At 47.7% G+C, this 21,535-nt stretch overlaps 1 protein-coding gene across 3 annotated transcripts in view; it reads right to left on the reverse strand.

The window, feature by feature from the left end:
- CEP295 (centrosomal protein 295) overlaps positions 1-21,535 on the reverse strand; it is a 541,368-nt gene that overhangs the window by 17,331 nt on the left and 502,502 nt on the right. For all 3 annotated transcript variants that reach the window (XM_069202438.1, XM_069202439.1, XM_069202440.1), the window contains one exon: positions 19,650-19,755. In XM_069202438.1, the coding sequence (XP_069058539.1) occupies positions 19,650-19,755 (106 nt within the window). The remainder of the gene's footprint in view (positions 1-19,649; positions 19,756-21,535) is intronic.

The raw sequence follows: 21,535 nt of genomic DNA on the forward strand, positions 1-21,535 counted from the left end.
TACTATTTATGCCAATTGGCTTGGTAAGAGCTGTGAGTAGTCTCTTCCCACACCCTACTATGCACACCCATTATCAGAGAGGGAAGTTACAATGGAGGACAGTCCTTGGACAGAGCATACTATGCACACACACATCATCCAAGAGAGGTCTCAGTAGAGTCCAGCCTTTCTCCACACATCCTACTATGCACACCTGTCATCTGAGATAGTAGTGTGAAAGGACAGGCATTTCTCAAAACACTACTATGCATACCCGTCATCTGAGAGAGAGGTCTGAAACAACAAGCCTGTCATTCTCCACACACACTATTAAGTACAGCTGCCAACTGAGACAGAAGTTTGAAAGGAGAGGCCAGCCCCTCCTCACACCCTACTACGCACAGCTGTCATCTGAGAAACAAGTATGACAGGAGAGGCCAGTCCATCCACACACTCTGCTTTCGCACACCCATCATCTGAGAAAGAGGTGTGAAAGGAAAAACCACTCCATCCACACACTGTAATATGCACATCCATCATTTGAGAGAAAGGTCCAAAATGACGGGCATGTCATTCTCCACACACTACTAGGCACACCGGTCATCTGAGAGAGAGGTCTGCAAGGAAAGGCCAGTCCATCCACACTCTTTACTACACACACCTGTCATCTGAGAGAGAGGTCTGAAAGGAGAGGCCTGTCACCTCACGTAAACTACTATGCACACTCGCCATCTGAGAAAGAAGTCTCAGCAGAGAGGCCAGTCTCTCTCCACAGACCCTACCAAGCACATGTCATCTTAAAGAGAGGCCTCAAACGACTGGCCAGTCTGTCCCTACACTCTACTATGCACAGCCATCATCTGAGAGAGGGAACAATACATAATTCATTTTTTTAACCTCAAGCAACATGTTTAATGTAAAACACTGTTAACTTAATTCTAAATGTACGATCTTGTACATGGTTTGCGAGAGCTGAAACGGAAGTACAGCTCCTCTGAAGTCCAAGTTCGCTGCCATTTCGACTTGCCATGGAAAAGTACTTGCCAAGCCTTAAACTTCCCTTTTTCTACATATAAGTCACCCCTATGGTAGGCCCTAGGTAACAAATAGGGCAGGATGCTATGTAGGTAAAAGGCAGAACATGTACATATGTGTTTTTTATGTCCTGGTAGTGGAAAACTCCTAAATTCGTTTTCCACTAATGAGAGGCCTGCTCCTTTCATGGACTAGCATTACGGCTACCCTCATATACTTATTGAGTGGTAGATTCTGATCTGAAAGGGGTAACCAGGTCATATTTAGTATGGCAAAAATGGTAACAGAAAATCCTGCTCATTGGTGAGGTGGGGTTTTATATTACTATTTTAGAAATGCCACTTTTAGAAAGTGAGTATTTCTCTACACTTAAAGCCACCTGTCTCCAAGCAACATCTGGGCTGGGTTGGTTGACAGCACCTTGTGCATTTCACCCAGACAACCACAAACATAGGACACTCTGTCTCATCTGCATAATGGGTCTTCCTGCGCTGGAAGGTTGGAGGGCCTGACACTTACATTTCAAAGGCCAGTGGCCTGCCCTCACACAGTAGACTGATCAACCCTCCACTAGGACCCTAGCAGACAGGTCTGAACTGAAAGGAAAACATGTGCACTTCAAAACCACTCTTTGAAGACTCTCCCACTTCAAAGGCATTTTTGGGTCCATAGACTGTCTCTCTGACCCCAACAACTCAGACACTTCTGGACCTACACCTTCACTCTGTCAGAGGAGCTGCCTAGCTGCCCAAAGGACTCATCTGGACTGCTTTGCTGAGAAGGACTGCTGCCCTCCCCAAAAGTGCTTTCCAAGGGCTTGGATTGAGCATGCCTCCTGTTTTCTGAAGTCCCAGGGGCAACAAAAAAAATTAATCTCTTCAAGAAACTCCTTGTGCTTCAAACATTGCCGCACCTCCTGCCAAAATCTATGCGAAGCCTGCCTTGCGACAGAGAAATTGACGCACAGCCAACTGGAACAACGCAGCCTGACTTCCTGAGTGGAAATTTGAAGCAGCGCCTGCCTTGCGATGGAAAACTTTTCCGCATCACCTTCCGGATCTACGCAGCACCCGTGCCTTCCTTCAGCGCGTCAAGAATTTTCACAGATCGTTCCTGTGTGTCGAAATATCCCCACATCGCAGTGAGGAACCAAGACTGCATGCCAAAAAATGACGTAAACCCCTTGCAGTGTAGAAAGAAACAACACATCGCCTGTGCTGTGTCGGAAAATCCGACGCAACACCTTATTTTTCCACGCATCTCCTCCTCTGCAGTATCCGTGCATCATTAGTCAAAGAGACAACTGTTTATTTCTAAGGATTAAGACTCTTAAACCTTTTGAAAGTGATATTTTGACTTGTGCTAATTGGATCTTTGTTGTTTTGACCTTATTTTATTCAGATATATATTACCTGTTTTTCTAGACCTGTGTGGTGTATTTATGTAGTATTTTCACTGTGTTACAGTATGATTTATTGGACAAATACTTTACACAATGCCTTGTAAGTAAAGCCTGACTGCTCAGTGCTAAGCTACCAGAGGGTGAGCACAGGATAATTTGGATTGTGTGTGACATACCCCGACTAGGATTGCGGTCCCTACTTGGACAAGGGTGTATAGCTCTGCCAACTAGATACCTCATTTCTAACACTGGTGGCAGCGGTTGGATAGGACTTGTGTTGCAGTGCCTTACAGTGAATTGTGTACACTACCACCCACATCTAAAGATCATTACGAGTTGTTTTCTCCTTTTTTCTCTTCATTGGTCATTTTTCCAGTTTTGAATCCTACCTCTCCTTCATAAACGTAGGACTTTGTGTAGCGCCTGTGATACCCTAACAGGTTAGAAATGGATTCCAACTTCCAAGCAGACTACAATGAGATGGACCTTGTCCCTGATCAAGCCGTAAGCAAGGCTAGGCCAAGAAAGTTCTGCAAGGCTAGAACGATGGATGTGAAAAAGAGGTCCATCAGGCAGGACCTGCAGGGTGCCCTATATGCTTTTGAGGAAGCACACTGGCTAAGGGAGGCAGCAGAGGACCAAAAGGGTGGTGGCCCTGAGAAGGATAATGAGGAGGAGGAAAATTACTTAGCAGTGGCTGCAAAGGTGGGAGGGGAGCCCACAGAGAGGGGGTCCCCTACTGGGTCACAGGCTGGAAGCAGTGTCTCCTCCCACACCCTGTCCTCTGAGGGACAGACAGGCTAAGATGGATCTGAAGCTGCAGCTAGCTCAACTGGCTGAAGAGAAGAGCTGAGGCTGAAAGGGCCTTGGCAGTAAGAACAATCTTATTGACTCATGAACTGAGTCTGAAGGAACTGGACTTGAAAGCACAGCAAGTAGAATGCAGTGGTGGCAGCAAAACTACAATGTCAAGTGCTGAGGGAAAGGCCCACACACCCATACATTTGGTACTTGACTTCAGTGAGGGGGGTGACAGACAGGTGGTTTGAGGTCATTCTAGCAGCGCACAGAATCCCTGAGGAGGAGTGGGGGGGGCTGTCCTATGGAGGCATATACCTGATAATGGGAGGGATGCCCTTCTGTCTGGCCCTAGATGGAAGAGACCAGTTTAGGTATTCACTGGCATCCGCCATGCATTGCTTATGACATCACTCATGACTTGTGGTATGACATAATTTATGACATCAATGATGACATCTCAAATGACATAATTGGTGACATCATCCAATGAATGTGCTAGTTTGTTTTATAGTTTACATAGTGGTGGGTAAGTACTATATTACGTGTTTACCGAATATTGTACATCCTGGGTCAAATTAATGGGTGTAAGTGTTTACAAACCAAATGGGCTCCTGATGCACCATAGGTGTGTAAAGGTATTGGACATGTTATAAATGTTTGTATTGAAGGCTAAGTCTGTGTACAGGTGACAGTTGACTTGTGTTTATTATGTTCCACACAAATGTTTTGGTTTTGCAGTGAGAAATTCACCTATATCTTTTTGTTTTGTGGGCGTCGTTGACCACGATCCACAATGATGTCCATCTTGAGTGTGACGTCAGACGGCGTCCTGCAACTTCCTGTGTATAGTCACCATCTTCTGATTCTTTTTTCTTTCCCTTCTTGGTGTACTTCCTCTCATCTCTTTTTTCTTTTTCTCTCCCACCTGGTTGCAGCACCTCCCATTTTTAGGGAGGCAGATGGTCACATGTGAATCCAGAAAATGATTCAAGATGCGAAACTACCCCTAATGACAGGTAACCATTTCGTTTTGCAGCATGACTCCTTTTCTGGATCCCCATTCTGTTTATCAGATTATATAGCAGTATTGCTTCCCTTGGGTTGGTTACATGACATGAGGAAGTGTTGGCAAACGTGTTGTAGTACCTTCTGCTCCACCTGTGCTTCCCTGTTCATCTGAAAGTCCATACAATAATGTTGTGCAAAGGTGTATGGTGATGCCCATGTTGCTGCTGTGCATAGTGTGTCCATGTGTACGTATGGTGTCCACAGGGCAAAGATTAGGAAGACACCAAGGGTGCACCACCATCAACATGGGGCCAGCCGGGTACAGAGGTCAAAGTTGGTGTTGGGCACCCAATGGAATCTTATAGAGACGGGGGGGTGAGGGGGGTGGACTTAGAAAGAAACAGCTTGCAGGTAAGTACCTGTGACGTCTGGGCACAGACCTGGGGGGTTTAGATAAGCACCTCCACCTCCTGGATATCTTCGAGTGGTCTTGACATTGTCCCCTTTTTTTTTTCCAGATTCTTCTCTTCTGGAATCAACCTTTGGGTTCCATCCACCTGGCCCTTGGTTCGCAACGGCAGATGGACAATCAACGCTTCCATTGACTTCAACTATGGTTTCTGATGCCACTTCACCCCTATGCACCGGGGCCCTCTGATGTAGGTACTCCGGTCTTCTAGGTTTCCTCAGGTGGAGGCACTTTCCAACCTTCTTTGTGCCAACTGGTTTCCTCAGGGTCCACTAGGAAGAGTGCTGGATCCATAAAAGTAGATTCTAACTCACTTATCTTGGTTGGGCACCTCCATTCTTATACCACTTAATTAGGATCCCATGTATTTCTATGCTTTTCCTGCTAACTGTATATTTTGTATGTTGATATCTCCAAGTGGAGCTAGTGTGGTAATAAAGAGTACTTTATTTTTGCAACACCTGGTGTGGTTCTTTCTTGTGAACAGTTACTGGCTGACTATTGAGGTACTGCAAGTGCTTTACACTCCTCCTGGATAAGCTTTAGCTGCTCACCATAGCTACACCTAGAGAGTTTTTGCTATTGGACACCTAAACAGTATCAATATAGGGCACCGAACCATAGGTGTACACCATAAACTGAGCAAGCCTCCTACAGATGGCAACAGCAGAAGGGCGTTTGCTCCATTACCATTACCATTGAAGCATAGTAGAGAGGCGCAATGGAGATGGGAGTAGGCCCCAGTCGGCAAGGCCTAGGTCGCAGTTGGCACGGACCCAGCCCGATCGAAGGTTTGAAACATCAACCCACAAAGGAAAGTAGAGGAGCAAGATCGAAGTGCAGTACAGATGTACAGGAGGTAACATGTGAAGTGAAAAGAGCACTGCAAAGGTGTCAAACCAAAGCATGGGAGCACATGTCCAAACCCAATGGCGGAAAGAAAACAATCGAATTATGAAGTTGATGCACATACGCATATTCACCAAGAGGAGGAGTCCCCCTACCTCGTATTCGAAAGACTTCCTTGAAGAAAAAAAAAACTTGCACACATCCAATCCCAACACTAGATGGCAGGAGTATGCGCAGGATGAATATCTACAGCCACACATGCCTCGAACATTATATCTGATAGAGACTTCTAGCTGCAGATTTCTTACATTTGATTTCCTCCCGGTGACGAACTGAATCTGTAAACTTTTGTTCAAGCAGTGCCCCTGTGCGTGCTGTCAGGTGACTCTATGTGGCTCCACGTGGCGTTGGCATCGGAAGTGATGCTGTGGTCACTTATATAGGTGCCACCCAGGCACATGGGCATCAGTACTTTTCTTTCTGTGTCAGTTAGCATGGATCTTGAGATTGCTACCCCTCTGACACTTTTTGACAGTTTTGCAAGGTTTTATTCAAGAGTTTAGAGAATGTCATTGAGAAAGACTAGGTTCAAACTGTTTGGCGCCTGTCACTGCGAGTGTCATCTACAGACGCCCACCTCGTTTCCCTCTGGTGCCTCGAACACAACCATGACTCCAAGTTATGCTCGGACTGCCGGGCCATGGCGCCGAAAGCTTTGAGGGAGCAGTCCCTAAAGCTGTTTGCGGGCTGGCATTTGGCGACAGTGGCACAAGGGACTCCTAGGAGTTGCGGGGTCCCTCCAGGAGCCCCAAGTCCTCGTCGTCCCATTGGATGTCCTTGGGACACTCGGGGAAGCAGGAACATCGGCGTTCCCGGCATGGTCAAGTTCGACTCCACGTCTGTCTCTCCCTTCCCCCCCTCTGTTTCCAGGAGCCGAATCAACACCCTCTGAAACCAAAGAGTTTTACAAGGCCATGCGCCATTGATTCGAGCGGGCTGACCCGTCTGCCACGCCTTCGGGCCCCGTTGGGTCAGAGGAGGCCTTATCCAGTTCCATGCCGGTGGCTTCGGCTTCGACTCTGATGGGGTCTCATGGATCCGATTCTGGATCTGGACCGACGCCGGTCGTACCCAGACGACCCTCTCCAGTGCCGGACCTGACCCGATGCTCCCGCCGACTCCAGTCCCATTCTGATTCATGATGATCGGCGATTTCAGCTCCGACAGGTGCCAGATCATTGCCTGAGCCTTATTTTACATAGCCAGGCATGGGAGAAGATTGGGAGGGGTCACTTGATGCTTTGGAACACCAGTTGCAGTGTAGTTTGGACTGGTATAAGAAACTAGGAGAGGCCAGTGGTCTGGATATCTCTCCAGATACCGGCTTTCTCTCTCCTCCCATTCTGGCTATGGAGGAGAGAGCTTCCTATGCAATGGCAGAGCGTAGGGCAGCGAAGGTCCTCAACCTCGAACTACCCTTTGTGGCTGTCATAATGAACATCTTGACGGAAGTGCTTCAGCCTGGGGCTTCTACATCTGAACACCTTCTGCCCTTTAACAAAGCACTTAGACGTCCTGCTGGGAACTTGGTCAAAGCCGAGCACAGGGGCTCCATTAAATAGGACGATCACCCTCCGTCATTCCCCTGTGCTGGGCAACCCTAGCTTTCTCAGTAAACACCCCACATCTGAGAGCTTGGTAGTCCAACCCTGCTCTTCCCATAGCACATTCCTTTCCACTCCCCCAAACAGTGAATCCAAGAGGTTCGACCATCTTGGGAAGAACTTGTTTTCTTCCACAAGTCTGGCACTTAGGACGGTGAACAACTTTTGCTTATTGGGCTATTTCTTGCATACCGTTTGGGATACGGTTGCACAAGTGCTGCCTCAGGTCCTGAAGAAAGCCTGGCCCATACACGCCCAAGCAGTAAAAGACAGGAGAGATACAGCTAAGTTCATCATTCATTGTGGCTTAGATACGACCGACTCAGGCAGAGTGATTGCGTCAACAATGGCCTTAAGGCACCACGTCTGCCGGAGTACATCGTTTTTTGGGGGAGATGTCCAGGCAAACCTGATGGACATGCCCTTCAATGGCACTTGCATGTTTGACGAGGAGGCAGACTCTGCGCTGGAGTGCTCTAAAGAATCATGGCTTCGGCCAAGTCCTTGGGCCTCTCCACAACCCCTCATCCATGTCTGCCTTTCACCCCTTTCGTGGATTCAGAAAGGACATAGTACAGCACCAGCCCTATGCCAGTCACCATCCCACACAACCAACCCACTGCTATGCGAGGACGTTGGCGCGGTTCCTTCAGATCTAGAGGGTCTTCTGGCCAGAAGTAGTCTGCCATCCAGTCCCCTGCAGCTGCAGACTCAAAGCTCTCCCAGTTTGGCTCTGCAGAACCATGCTGGCCCAGTTCGAGGGAGAATACACCATCATCTCCTCGACTGGTAGTCCATAACTTCAGATGTATGGGGGCTGCAGATCACCAGGAAGGCCTATGCCCTACCTTTCCAATCCTTTCCTCCTCCATACCAGCAACATTCAAACGGCTGGCGGAGAATCATTTGTTACTGCTTCAAGAGGTTGTTTTTGCTCTCTTGGCCAAGAGAGCGAAAGAAAGGGTTCCGATATGAAAAGTAGGCAGAGTGTTTGTTATTTCTGCTACTTTCTGATACCCAAAATGTCTCTGGTCTCCAGCTGAATCCAGACGCCACATCAACATGTTGGAGCCCTGGGTGATCAGACTAGCGTTAAAGACATTTTTTTCCTCTGTCAAAGGGAAGTTAGAGCAGGTGTTCACGGACAACACAACCACCATGTGGTACTGCAACAAGCAGGGCAGTGTGTGGTCATGGACTCTTCGTCAAGAGGCCCTGTGTCTCTGGACATGGCTGGAACAGCTGTGCATAACCCTGGTGGTTCAGCACCTCGCAGCAGCTGGGGAGGGTTCTCTTCTCAAACCTGTCAACTCTGCGCTTTCATGCGTGGAGATTGAGCGGCAACAGTTGACAGCTTTCGGTCTTCCTCACAAGGTTTGTCAAGTTACCTTGGCAGGCAGGTGTTGTAGTAAACTGGCCCCTTGTCGCAGTACCCCCCCCCCCCCATCCACAACTTTTGCCTGATATATGATGCTAACTTGACTGAGAGGGTGCAGAGATCCTGCTAACCAGGACCCAGAACCTGTGTTCTTTCACTAAACTGTACCACAGCTTCCACAATTTGCACACCTCTAGCACACATCTAAGTCCCTTGTAAAATGTACCAGTGGTACTAAGGGCTCTGTGACCAGGGAGGGTCCCTAAGGGCTGCAGCATATATTATGCCACCCTAAGAGAACCCTCACCCAACACATACACAGTGCCATTTCAGATTGTGTATTCTGGTGGGGTGCCATGCCCACAAATCACTGCCTGTGGCTTAGGTGAGTCAGCCCTCTAGCTGGCCTTACAGCCCTATGTCAGGATGCACTACACCACAGGTGAAGGCATAGCTGCATGAGCAATATGCCCCTACAGTGTTGAAGCCCATAATTAGACCCTGTAAGTGTAGTGTAGCCGTACTGAGCACATGGGCTTGGAGTTTTTCATTACAAATTCCACAGATCCACTGATGACAGTGTTGGATTTATTGAAAAGTGCACACAGAGGGCAACTTAGAGATGCCCCCTGAAATTCACCCAGCGCTCTAGTATGTGGCTGACCGGTCTGTGCCAGCCTGCCACTATCAGACAAGTTTCTGACCCCACTGGGTAAGAGCCTTTGTGCTCTCAGGAATCAGGGTCAAAGCCTGCACTGGGTGGAGGTGCTTCATACCTTCCCCATGCAGGAAGAGCAACACTTGGCGGTGATGCTCAAAGGCTCCTGCCTGTTCTTTTGCTGCCTTAGGGCACACCAGCTAGTGGAGATGCCCGCCCGCCTGGACCGGGCCTCACTTTTGACAGCAGGTCTGGAAGGTAAACACCAGGGGGAGTGTACACCCCAGCTGGGTCCACTCCTAAGGTGCCCAGAACGCCCTTAAATCTAGTATTTAGGGCCACCCCTGAAACTTGATCTTCGGATTCTTGGTGACCTGATACAAGGACTGAAGAGCCGCTCCAGCAGTGAATACTCTAGACGACAACTGACCGGCGTGTCTGGAGCTTAAAGACCCCTGCTACAAAAAAGCAACACATCCTGCAGGACCAGCGACCTCTACAAACCCCAAGAGGACTGCCTGCCTACCCAAGGACCAATATCTCCCAAGGACAGTGGCCCTGTCCTCAAAGAAACCTTTGAGGACTCCCAGATCCGCAAGTCCTGCCCATTCTGCACCAAACGCCCACGGCCCAGTTCCAGGAGGCTCACCAGTCCAAAGAATATCGCCATGGGTTGACCCTTCCTGACCAAAACAACGATGTTGGAGGTGATGTTCCTGCAGCACAGTGAAGGAAGAAGTCCAGCTGCGGAGTCCAGGGGATGCAGGAGATCCATGGAGTCACCCACACGCTGTCCTGCGTTGGTTGCCAGATTGCAGGAGTGTCAGTGGCCAGCAGGGCCACCAACAAGCCTCGGCAAATGCAAATAGCTGATGCAAGGTAGATTGCAGGTTTTTGGGAACCAGCAAGGGCCTAGTGACTCGATCCTTGGCAAAAAGTCATGGCAGGCCTTCAGCAGCAGGGAAAACCAGTCTGTGATGGAGGAGTCCCCATGAGTGACCCACTGGCAGTAGGCACAGGGAGGCCTCAGCAGCACAACAAAACAGGAGACCCACGTCACAGGAGCTGCAGAGTGGAAGCTGATCTTCGAGGTGCAGAGTGCTGGAAGCTGGGGCTTTTGGAGCCTGAAGATCTCCTGAAGGAAGAGTCAACAAGCCTTGGCAAGAGCAACAGTCGCAGTGCACAGGGGGTCCGTTCAGTGGCTGCAGCAAGGGCCCTCTGTCAGAAGACAAGTAGGACATGGAGAGAACCACAGAACCACAACCTGTGGGCAGAGCTTTTATGTTGTCCGTGGGACAGCAGGATCCACCAGCCGGTCGTTGTCATCTTGAGGTGCCTGAAGAAGCAGGGGGAGTGATTTCTTCATTCCAAGGGAGATTCCTTCTTGCTTCTTGGATGTAGGCACAGTCCTTGTGACCATGGAGTATGCACATCCATGCATGTTGCAGCAATCTTGCAGGAGCTGGAGAAACAATGTTGCAGTGGGAGGCCTCCCAACTGGATCCAGTCGTTTCAGTTTGAAAAGCAGACCGGCGGGGGTTCCAGAGGCCAGGAGCAGAAGATGTATTTCAGAGAGTGCCTTGAAGAGCCTTGCTTGATGAATCTGAAGACCGACACTCTGGGGAGGCCTTAAGAAACCCTAAAAGGGGGTTGGTCACTCTCTGAAGTGGTCCACCTGTCAGAGGTAGTCAGGGACCTCATCTACGCAGCCTAACCAGTCAGATGCTCCCAGGGGCCTCTGCACATCTTATTTTCAAGATGGCAGAATCAAGTGGCCTCCTGGCAGAGCTATGTGCACCTCCCTAGGGGAGAAGCTAGACAGAGGGTGGTCACTCCCCTGTCCCTAGTCTGGTTTCACACGAGATCGGGAACCAGGGGTTCCTGAAGTGGTGTAAACCGGATTATGCAAAGGTGGCACCAAATGTGCCTTTCAACGCAGTCTGGTGGAGATCAGAGGCCACCCCACCCCAGCCCAGAGACACCTATTTCAAAGGGAGAGGCGATCACACATCTCCCTTGCAGGAAATCCTTTGTTCTGCTTTCCCCTGCTTGAGTTAGGCTCTTCAGCATGAGGGCAGAAGAGCCCGTAAGGCTGCACTGGCACAACTGGGGGATCCTCTAAGGAACCCACAGAGTACATGGGATCACACAACTAGCATAGGAATTGGTGTAGCTGCATGATTCACCATGGAGGAGCCATTATGTAGTTGGGGCACTCGTCTTGATCAGTCTCCACTTCACACCTTAAGATGGCTTCCCCACACTTACAAAGCCCAGGAAATGGAGTCTGGGGTTTGAAAGTGTGCCCTGCTCACGCAGGAGTACATTCACACTGCTCTTGGGCTGAAGGGCCTACCAGAGAGGTGACTTACAGAGTCTAAGTGCAGTGACCGAGATATAAGGCAAGCCTTATATTTAAAGAGAAAGGTGCCTGCAGCATTTCACGCAGGCTGCAATGGCAGGCCTGCAGACACAGTTTGCATAGGGTCCCATGGATAGCATAATACATGCTGCAGCCCATGGGAGACCCCTGGTGTACCAATGCCCTGGGTACCTAAGTACATGGGTGCACTAGTATACCAATTGTGGGGTGTAAAGATTTACCAGCAACCAAATCTGGAGGAGAGAGCACAGGCACTGAGGGTCAGGATCCCAGTGTACTACTGTCTAAACACACTGACACCAGGAAAAAAGTGGAGGTAACTATGTCAGAACTATGTCAGAAATATGCTACTTTCTTACACCCACGCTGCCACGCAAAATACCCAGGATCGACTTACATCAGGTCAGTGATTTGTGTTTGTCAACGGAACACAACAAGCCTGTCTGCGACGCCAGCTGCTCCTTTTGCTCCAAAAAGATGCTTCAAGACCATCGCGTCCGCCTGGACAAGATGTTGCAGAGGAGCATGGAAGTAACACCCAACATTTTTGTTTCAGGCAATGTCGAGGGGGGACAACACCCACAGCCATCAGCTACAGATAAAGAGGCTTTCTCCCTTGAAGGCAGCTCCGGGTCAACCTGGAAATTGACCTAGAGATTGAGGATGTTGCACCTGCTCAACTATCTCTGAGTATGGTACTCCCATTCCCCCTGACACCATCCTGAGCAGCCCCATTGTAAGAAGTATACAGCCCCTCTGGAACATCAGAGACAGGCTTTCAGACTGCCACTGCCTTCTGGCCATGATTGTAATAGAGAGACTGCTTGGGATGCACAGCTCCAGCTCTGCAAAGAAGAAGCCTTCCAGACAGAGCATCTCAGCTCCGATGACCCCAGAACCGAGACAGCCCTCGGCATCAAGCTGGTCCTTGGCTTCAACTTCATCTGCCTCAGCAATGAGTGAACCACCGACTCCGAAATAAAAGACAACGTTGGAACCAAAGACTTCGGCTTGGACCTCCAAAGCTGACACCGGCACAGCAGTCAAGCCGATCCTCCACAAGCTCCAGGAACAGCTCAAGGGTCTCCACATTCTGACATGGGTGGGTGAGCTAGGCGGGGGTTAGGGGAAGGGGTTGGGGGGGTGACACATTTAATGCCCCTCCACAAAGGGACCCATAGGAATATATGACATAGACCCACAGGGGACACAGACAACCCTGGCCGACCCTCCTCTCCTGATGACTCAACATCATCCCAGGAGCTGATCATAGAGCTGCCTTCTTCCATGAGGGAAAACTTCGCTAAGAGCCCTTGGAAGAGGACTTTCTTTTCAAGACTCTTTCCTCCACACACCGTTCTACCCAGTGTCCCCTAATGCTCAAGGCCAAGCTTCGCCACACCCCTGACATTTTTAAAGATCTCGTCAGGGCAAGGGTTATAACACCTGGGGGGGTGTGGGATGGGGGGTTATATATATTTGTAAGTTTTATTTTGGTGGCCAGATCCCAAGTGACTTAGTAGTCATCACCACTGCCCATAAAAGAGCTAACTCCCAGGCCAGCGGAGATGCTCCGCCCCCAAATAAACAAACGCAAACACACAGATGTGGCTGGAAAAGGGTGGTAGTGCAATCAGCCAAACACTGGCAGATCACAAATTCCATGGGCCTCCTTGCAAGATGTCCACTGGAATAAGATGGAGGAACTTCTACAATACCTTCCTGAGGGGCACCTAAAACGAGGCACGGACATACTAACAGAGGGCAAGCTTATTCCTAACCCTTCCATTCGCTGCACTCTAGGCTCAGCTGACACCACTGCTATGGGGGAGGGAGGGTTTTCAGGGGGGTGAGGGTAAGTACTAGTGTTCTCCTCCACAGACATTCTAGACCTCAGGCCCCTAAAAGAATACATCCTTCCAGAGCACTTTCACATGGTAACCCTTCAGGATGTCAGTCCACATCTACAGCAAGGTGACTTCATGTATGCACTAAACCTAAAGTAGGCCTTTTCCACATCTACTACCTCGGGCTTCTAACTGTTCACCCAGTGCTGAAAGCCTTCCTACCTCACCTGATAGGCAAGGTTGTCCTTATCCAGACGGACAATATGACACCCAAGTCCTACCTTCAGAAACAAGGGTGGGGTGGCACGCTCCCCTCAACTGTCTCAATTATCTAAGACAATTTGGTGCTGGGCTCTCCGTGGCAACATTCATCTGTTACCTTTGGGAATGGACAACAATTTTGCAGACCTCCTCAGCAGGATGCAGCAACAAGTCCACGAGTGGGAACTCCACTTGCAAGTCCTCCTCCGTTACTTTCACTAATGGGGGCTGCCTCAAATAGATCTGTTCGCAACTGCAGCCAATGGCAGATGCCCCAATGTCGCCTCCAGGTTTCCACAGTCCAGCAGCAATGCACAGTGGATTAACTGGTCAGGGATATTTGCCTATGCTTTTCCTACTCTTCCTCTTCTTTCATTTTGGTTTGAAGGCTTCAGCAGACTGACAGCGCACTCATCCTGGTAGCTCCCACCTGGATCCTCATGGGAGGCTCAACAACAGGCCGGACCTCCTCATGCAGAACCCTGGTGAAATCAGGCACCCAGACCCTAAATCCCTCAACCTCACAATCTGGCTCCTGAGGTCACAGTTTGGATACATCAATCTTCCATCTGAGTGCATGAACATTCTCAAAGAAGCCCGCAGACCTGCCACCCATGCCTGCTCTGCAGCCAAATGGAAAAGGTTTGTCTGCTACTGCCACTCAAAACAAATTGATCCTTTTAAAGCTACAGTACAAGACAATGTCTGTTATTTACTCCTGGGCTGGGCTAGTCTTTACCTCAATATACTTACATCTAGCCGTAGTAGCTGTCTATCTTCAAAGTAGACAACATATCTCTCTTTAAAATACCAGTTATTAAAGTTCTCATGGAAGATCTCAAAGGGGTCAACCCTTCTCATATTCCACCTGCACCCTCATGGAATCTTACCATTGTACTCACACGGCTCATGGGCCCTCCATTTGAGCCCCTTTACACATGACTCCTTAAATTCCTCTCTTGGAAGATTAACTCACTTAGACATGTCAGTAAGCTTAAGCATTACACCTTGAAAGAACCTTTCTTCCAAATTAATAGGGACAAGATTGTCCTCCGCACCAACCCCAAATTCCTTCATAAGGTAGTGTCTCAATTCCACCTTAATCAGTCAATTGACCTACCTGTTAAATGCATTCAGACATGTTATGCTAAAAGCATACAACCCGCCCCTCCTACAGCACACCCTTTACTTGGAAGAAAGGGGCCTCTATTGCCTTCCTGGGGAATATACCAATAGCTGATATATGCAAAACAACCACATGATCTACACCACACACTTTCACAAAACACTACTGTGTGGATGTTCTAGCCCGCCAACATGCTAATGTTGGACAGGCAGTTCTCTGTACACTTTTCCAAACCACTGCAGCACTCGCATGCTAGCCACCGCTTTTTGGGGAAGACTGCTTTAAGGTCTATGCACAGCATGTGTATCTACAGCAACACATGCATTGAACGGAAAATGTTACTTACCGTTTAAACATCTGTTTGCAACATGTGGTGCTGTAGATTCACATGCACATACCCTCCTCCCTGGAAGCCTGAGGCCATTGCAGTATCCTTTAATACCCCTTCTCCTCTTACGCATGGACATCTCTCTACCTATCACGTCATTTCACACTCCATCCTCACCCGCTGAGCGGAAAACAATCTAACAATGGAGTCCATGCCCATGCTCATTATCACCAAGAGGAGGAGGAGTTACTCTACCTCTCTACCTTGTGACTCGAAAGAGTTCTTAGAAGAAAAACAACTTGCACACATCCAAGGCCAACACTATATGCAGGAATACGCACAAAGTGTTAATCTACAGCACTATATACACCATAAACAGATGCTTATAGGGTAACACTTTCCTTCTATGATAAAAAAGCCCCCCTCATTATGTTCATTTCTAGAGAAAAAGTTTTAAGTTTTACAGCTTTCATGGCATTAAGACGGCCTCGGGTGTACTAAACATTTTCATAAAAGCAGAAAGTTAACACTCTAGTTGTTCATTAGAACACTGTGGGAATCTGCAGAAGAGCACTGGGAGGGCGGTGAAAGGGCGTTAACTGATGGACTCTGCTGCTGTTGAAAGTACATGTTTTACTTTATTCTCGCATAGCTGAGGAGGATAGTGTGAGCTCTGGAGTGCCTGCATAACTTCTTTGAGGAAATCAGGAGAGAAAAATGTTTTGCTCAAACATGGACCAACAAATCCCAGCAGAGAATTAGCATTTTTTACAGGGTGAAATCAGCTTAGAATACCACCACAATTACTAGAATTAGAATGGTAGCATCAACCAATAATTCATATTGTGACTAAAACCTGCTACCACCCTTTATATATTGCTCTGTTAGAAATGGGGTTTTTGGTTGGCAGTCAGGTTACCCTCTGTTCAAGCAAGAACCCTCACTCTAGTCAGGGTAAGTCACACACAATCCAAATTATCGTGTGACCATCCTCTGGTAGCTTGGCACGAGCAGTCAGGCTTAACTTAGAAGGCAATGTGTAAAGTATTTGTGCAATAAATCATACAATAGCACCACAAAAATACACCACACAGTGTTTAGAAAAATATAGAATATTTATCTGGATATTTGTAGATCAACACAATAAAAGATGCAATAAGGATTTGTAGAAATATCACTGAAAAGTGATATAAAGTGACTTAAGTCTTTAAAAAGCAAACAAAGTCTCTTTCAAGCACAATGTACCTGGTTTGGAGTGGAAAATCTCTGCAGAGGGCCGCAGAGGAGGAGATGCGTGGAAAACTGGTGTGTGCGTCGGTTTCACCCCTTCACACACGGACTTGCGCCGTTATTTTTCACCCGGGGAGACGTGCGTCGTTCTGCAGGAAGAAAAATGGTGTGTGCGTCGGTTTCGCCCCTTCACACACAGACTTGCGTCGTTATTTTTCACCCGGGGAAGACGTGCGTCGTTTTCCAGCACGCGGGCTGACTCCTTCTATGGTTCGCGGGATTACCAGATGTTCCAGGGTCTGTGCCTGGATTCCTCGGCTTGTTATCCGGCTGCGCGTCGTTCCGGGAGGGTGTGCGTGGAATTTTCTTTCTCACGGCAGGCGTTGCGTCGATTTCCTCTCTGGAAGTCGGGCGGTGTTGTCCATGCGAGGCCTCGAAGTTCCGGTCGCACCGTAGGCGTCGCGTCGAGGTGGCGTCTTTCTGGATCGGCGTGCAGCGATTTTCTCATCGCGGAGCAAGCTGTGCGTCGAATTTGTCGGCGCACAAGGAGTCCAAATGAAAAAGAGAAGTCTTTTTGGTCCTGAGACTTCAGGGAACAGGAGGAAAGCTCTATCTAAGCCCTTGCAGAGCACTTTTGCAGCCAGACAAGAGTTCAGCAAGGCAGCAGGCCAACAGCAAGGCAGCAGTCCTTTGTAGAAAGCAGACAAGTGAGTCCTTTGAGCAGCCAGGCAGTTCTTCTTGGCAGGTTGCAGGTTCTGGTTCAGGTTTCTCCTCCAGCAAGTGTCTGAGGTCGTAGGGCAGAGGCCCTGTTTTATACCCAAATGTGCCTTTGAAGTGGGGGAGACTTCAAAGAGTGGCTTAAAAGTGCACCAGGTCCCCTTTCAGTTCAATCCTGTCTGCCAGGGTCCCAGTAGGGGGTGTGGCAGTCCTTTGTGTGAGGGCAGGCCCTCCACCCTCCCAGCCCAGGAAGACCCATTCAAAATGCAGATGTATGCAAGTGAGGCTGAGTACCCTGTGTTTGGGGTGTGTCTGAGTGAATGCACTAGGAGCTGTCAACTAAACCTAGCCAGACTTGGATTGAAGGGCACAGAAAGATTTAAGTGCAGAGAAATGCTCACTTTCTAAAAGTGGCATTTCTAAAATAGTAATATTAAATCCAACTTCACCAGTCAGCAGGATTTTGCATTACCATTCTGGCCATACTAAATAGGACCTTCCTGCTCCTTTCAGATCAGCAGCTACCACTTCAATACTGTATGAGGGCAGCCCCAATGTTAGCCTATGAAGGGAGCAGGCCTCACAGTAGTGTAAAAACGAATTTAGGAGTTTTACACTACCAGGACATATAAACTACACAGGTACATGTCCTGCCTTTTACCCACACAGCACCCTGCTCTAGGGGTTACCTAGGGCACACATTAGGGGTGACTTATGTGTAGAAAAATGGGAGTTTTAGGCTTGGCAAGTACTTTTAAATGCCAAGTCGAAGTGGTAGTGAAACTGCACACACAGGCCTTGCAATGGCAGGCCTGAGACAAGGGGAAGTGGCTACTTAAGTGGGTGGCACAACCAGTGATGCAGGCCCACTACTAGCATTTAATCTACAGGCTCTAGGCACATACAGTGCACATTACTAGGGACTTATAGGTAAATTAAATAGTCCAATTGGGTATGATCCAATGTTACCATGTTTAAAGGGAGAGAGCATATGCACTTTAGCACTGGTTAGCAGTGGTAAAGTGCGCAGAGTCTAGAAACCAGTAGAAATGAGGTCAGAAAAAGAGAAGGAGGAAGGCAAAAAGTCTGGGGATAACCCTGCAGAAGGGCCATTTCCAACATGCTCCTTTTTGTGGTGATCATAAATAGGCTTTCACCACGTGCATTTCAACTGGAACAGTGTCCCCAAGTCCTCTTTTTTGGCTGTCACAACATGTTGTCCATGTTCAGGAAATATGGAATTTTAACAGCATACAAAATGTGGCAAAAACTAGTGAGAGTGAGAACATTTAGTTACCCCACCCCTGCCTGCACACACATCTCTAGACATAGGGGGTCATTATGAACACGGCGGTAAACACCTCCGTGTTCATGCTGGCGGTCTTTCCATAGACCGCCAGCCCCCTTGAGACCCTGCTGGCCGCATACAGAACATTCCGCTGGGCCGGCCCAGCCCAGCAGAATGCAAGGCTGGGACATTGCCGATGGCTCCACATGGAGCCGTCGTCAATGCCTCAGTACGGTGGGTGCAGCAGCACCTGTCACGCAGATCACTGCCCGTAAATCAGGCAGTGACCTGCGTGACGGGGCACTGCACTTCCCATGTCAAGTAGCAGTGCAGGGGGCCCCGGAGCACCCCTTCCACCAGCCTCTCCCTGGTGGGGGAACCCGTCAGGGAAAGGCTGGGAGAAACAGGGTACATTATCCAGAGGGCAGCGCTGCCCTGTCGGATAATGTAATCCGCCATCGTCAGGCTGACTGTCAGCGGTATTTATTATATGGCAGTTCAGACCGCCATGCCGGTGGCAGTCCATGGCGGTCTGAACCGCCGGGTTTATAATGAGCCCCATACACTACCTGAGAGCTGGCTTGCCAGGAACTGCTAAAAGAGATTCATGATAACAGGTGAAATACTTCACAACCTTTTTACATTTCAGAAAAGAGGTTTGAACCACAATTCAGGTTAGGTTTGAAGGCCAAAGAAAACAGAAGTTCAGTTGTTGGGTATTGAGGCAGAATTGTGGATACACTGTGAAGGATGTACAGACTTTTAAATTAAGTTCCATTTCAGACTTATAACCAGTCCTAGCCTTTAAGACATCATTACACTCCTTCTAAGTACCTGCATAATAGGCAACCCACTGCTTCTGAGTAAGCACTTTAATATTGCAAAAATAGAGACAGGTGGCACAATCTATCTCGAGTTGAACAGTGTTCCCACCAAACTGATTATGTTTTCTACTGACACATGGATAAGAAAAATAATTAGTAATATTAACGATTCTCCCCACTACCCACCACTATGTTTTGAACAGAGAAAGAATAATCTCAGAAGACGGTTCAACCAGTTGAGACAAAAACTATAAGCTATGCATAAATCTTGTTTTATCCCTGAATCAGCATATGAGGCTGTCAAAATTAAGAGTTTCCTAATGGAACATTAGTAAAATGCACTTTAAATTTTATTTTGTAAAATGTATGCAAAAGGATGTCTTCAAGGAATTATAACACTACCTTAACGTCCGCTGGTGCATCACTACTTCAGCAGTCTTCCTATCCTCTGGAGTGCACACTTTCACTGGTGCAACTTTCTTTAACTGAAGGTCTGGTGAAATATGATCTACCATAAAGAAATATAAAATAAAACTGTACTATTGATAAAGGTAAAGCAGATATCAGGCAACATAAGAATGGGGTGCACAATTTTAATTAACAAGCGAAGTTGCTTTACAATTGTACTTAAGACTTTTATCCACGCATTAATTTACACATTTCACTTAATTTCACTAATCAAGCAGATTTTACTCAACCATAATAATGCAAAGAATAATTACTTTGTTCCCATTTGAAATCTCTATTGAATCTATAAAAACGGATTATCTTTGCCTATGTTTTGGATACAATTACGATTTTGAAATAGAAACGTTTACATGCCTTTCTAGAGGAACATTTACTTTAATGAGCAAATATCCTGACATTAAAAAATATATTTTATAACATTTCTAATCGTAAAAACAATATAATTCTCTTACTGCAAAAGGAAATGAATTTAGGCAGTTCACAGGTAAAAAAATAAAAGGAGATGGACTGTCACTTTAAGGTCAGTCAGGTTGTCCTGCTCTCTTAGAGTGCACTGGTGTGAGGTATTCTGATAGAGTTCATTGTGTAGCTCAGTGTAAGGAAATGCATGCAGAACCTAGCAGCTAGCAAAGAAGGGACTGTGACTGCTGTGTCCTGCTCATAGAGAAGTCGTCTCTGGAGCCCAGTCGAAGCAAAAGAATGCAAAGGTCAGTTGGCTGCTGGAGCAAGTTGGTATCCCAGAATCTTCCCACCGCCGCCGTGCAGCCCCAAAGACCAGGACTTGATGCTGAGTGCCGCCTGGTCTCCCAGAAGAAAAGTTATCGCCCAGGGAAGGATTTGGCTGTGACTGAGATAGAGAATGACTGGTTGCACAGTGGCAAATGCACTTCTACCTGGACAGAGAGGTCTTCAAGAGCCGTTGACCTCATGGCCTGGACTGCATCCACAGCATCCTTGAGCATCCAGTATCCTTTGCATCAGGACCACATCCACAGGAACCTACAGCAAAGGATAAAAGTGCCTGAAAAGCACTGAAGACTGCTTCACCTGCTGAGGTAGTAATTTCTGAGGACCTTACTCGCCCTTCTGACTGGCTTCCTCTCGGAGCTGGTCGCCCAAGGTACCTCTAACCTGCCGCAAAACATCTTGTTTTTGCTCAAGAAGTTTCTTAGTGTCAAGTTTGTTGAATTTGCCATTGCTTATTTGCGGTTGAGTAAAAAATGCATATTTATTGCACCTTTTAAAATCTATATTCCTGGAACCTTCCGGTGGATCTTTTTCATTGTGGTGTATAAAAATAACAATACAAATACAGTCTATTTTTATAAATTGATGTTGGATTTCTTTAATGCCTCTCTCATTTGTTCTTCAGTTGTTTTGGTGATGCTTCACACTTGTTCCTTTGTGAAAGTCTTGCTGTTTGGAGCCACAGCTACCCAGGGTTGAGCTAGAAAGTTTAACGAAGGGAAACCTACTGGTCCTAAAAGGGTGTATTACACAGTGAGATCGCAAAACCACATCATATAATACATCCCATATCCTCACTCAATGGAAGTTATGATCCTATACCTAAATCCCTTTACAATTTTCTAAGGTTTCAGTGCAGTTGAGTGGGTTTTTAAACTAATTTAAAGGGAGGTCTAATTTTAGAGAAACAGGAGGGCAAATAAGCTACCTCCTTTTTCTACAATGGGATCTTCACTAATATTTATTATATCTGAATAGAGAAGCATGCTTATTCCAAGCAGACATTGGTAGTGGTGGCGAAGGTTAAGGGTACCGGGAATGGGTGTGTTGTGATGGACATTGCATAGTTATCT

The sequence above is a fragment of the Pleurodeles waltl genome, chromosome 8, assembly GCF_031143425.1.
Source record: "Pleurodeles waltl isolate 20211129_DDA chromosome 8, aPleWal1.hap1.20221129, whole genome shotgun sequence".
In the NCBI taxonomy this organism is placed as follows: Eukaryota; Metazoa; Chordata; class Amphibia; order Caudata; family Salamandridae; genus Pleurodeles; species Pleurodeles waltl.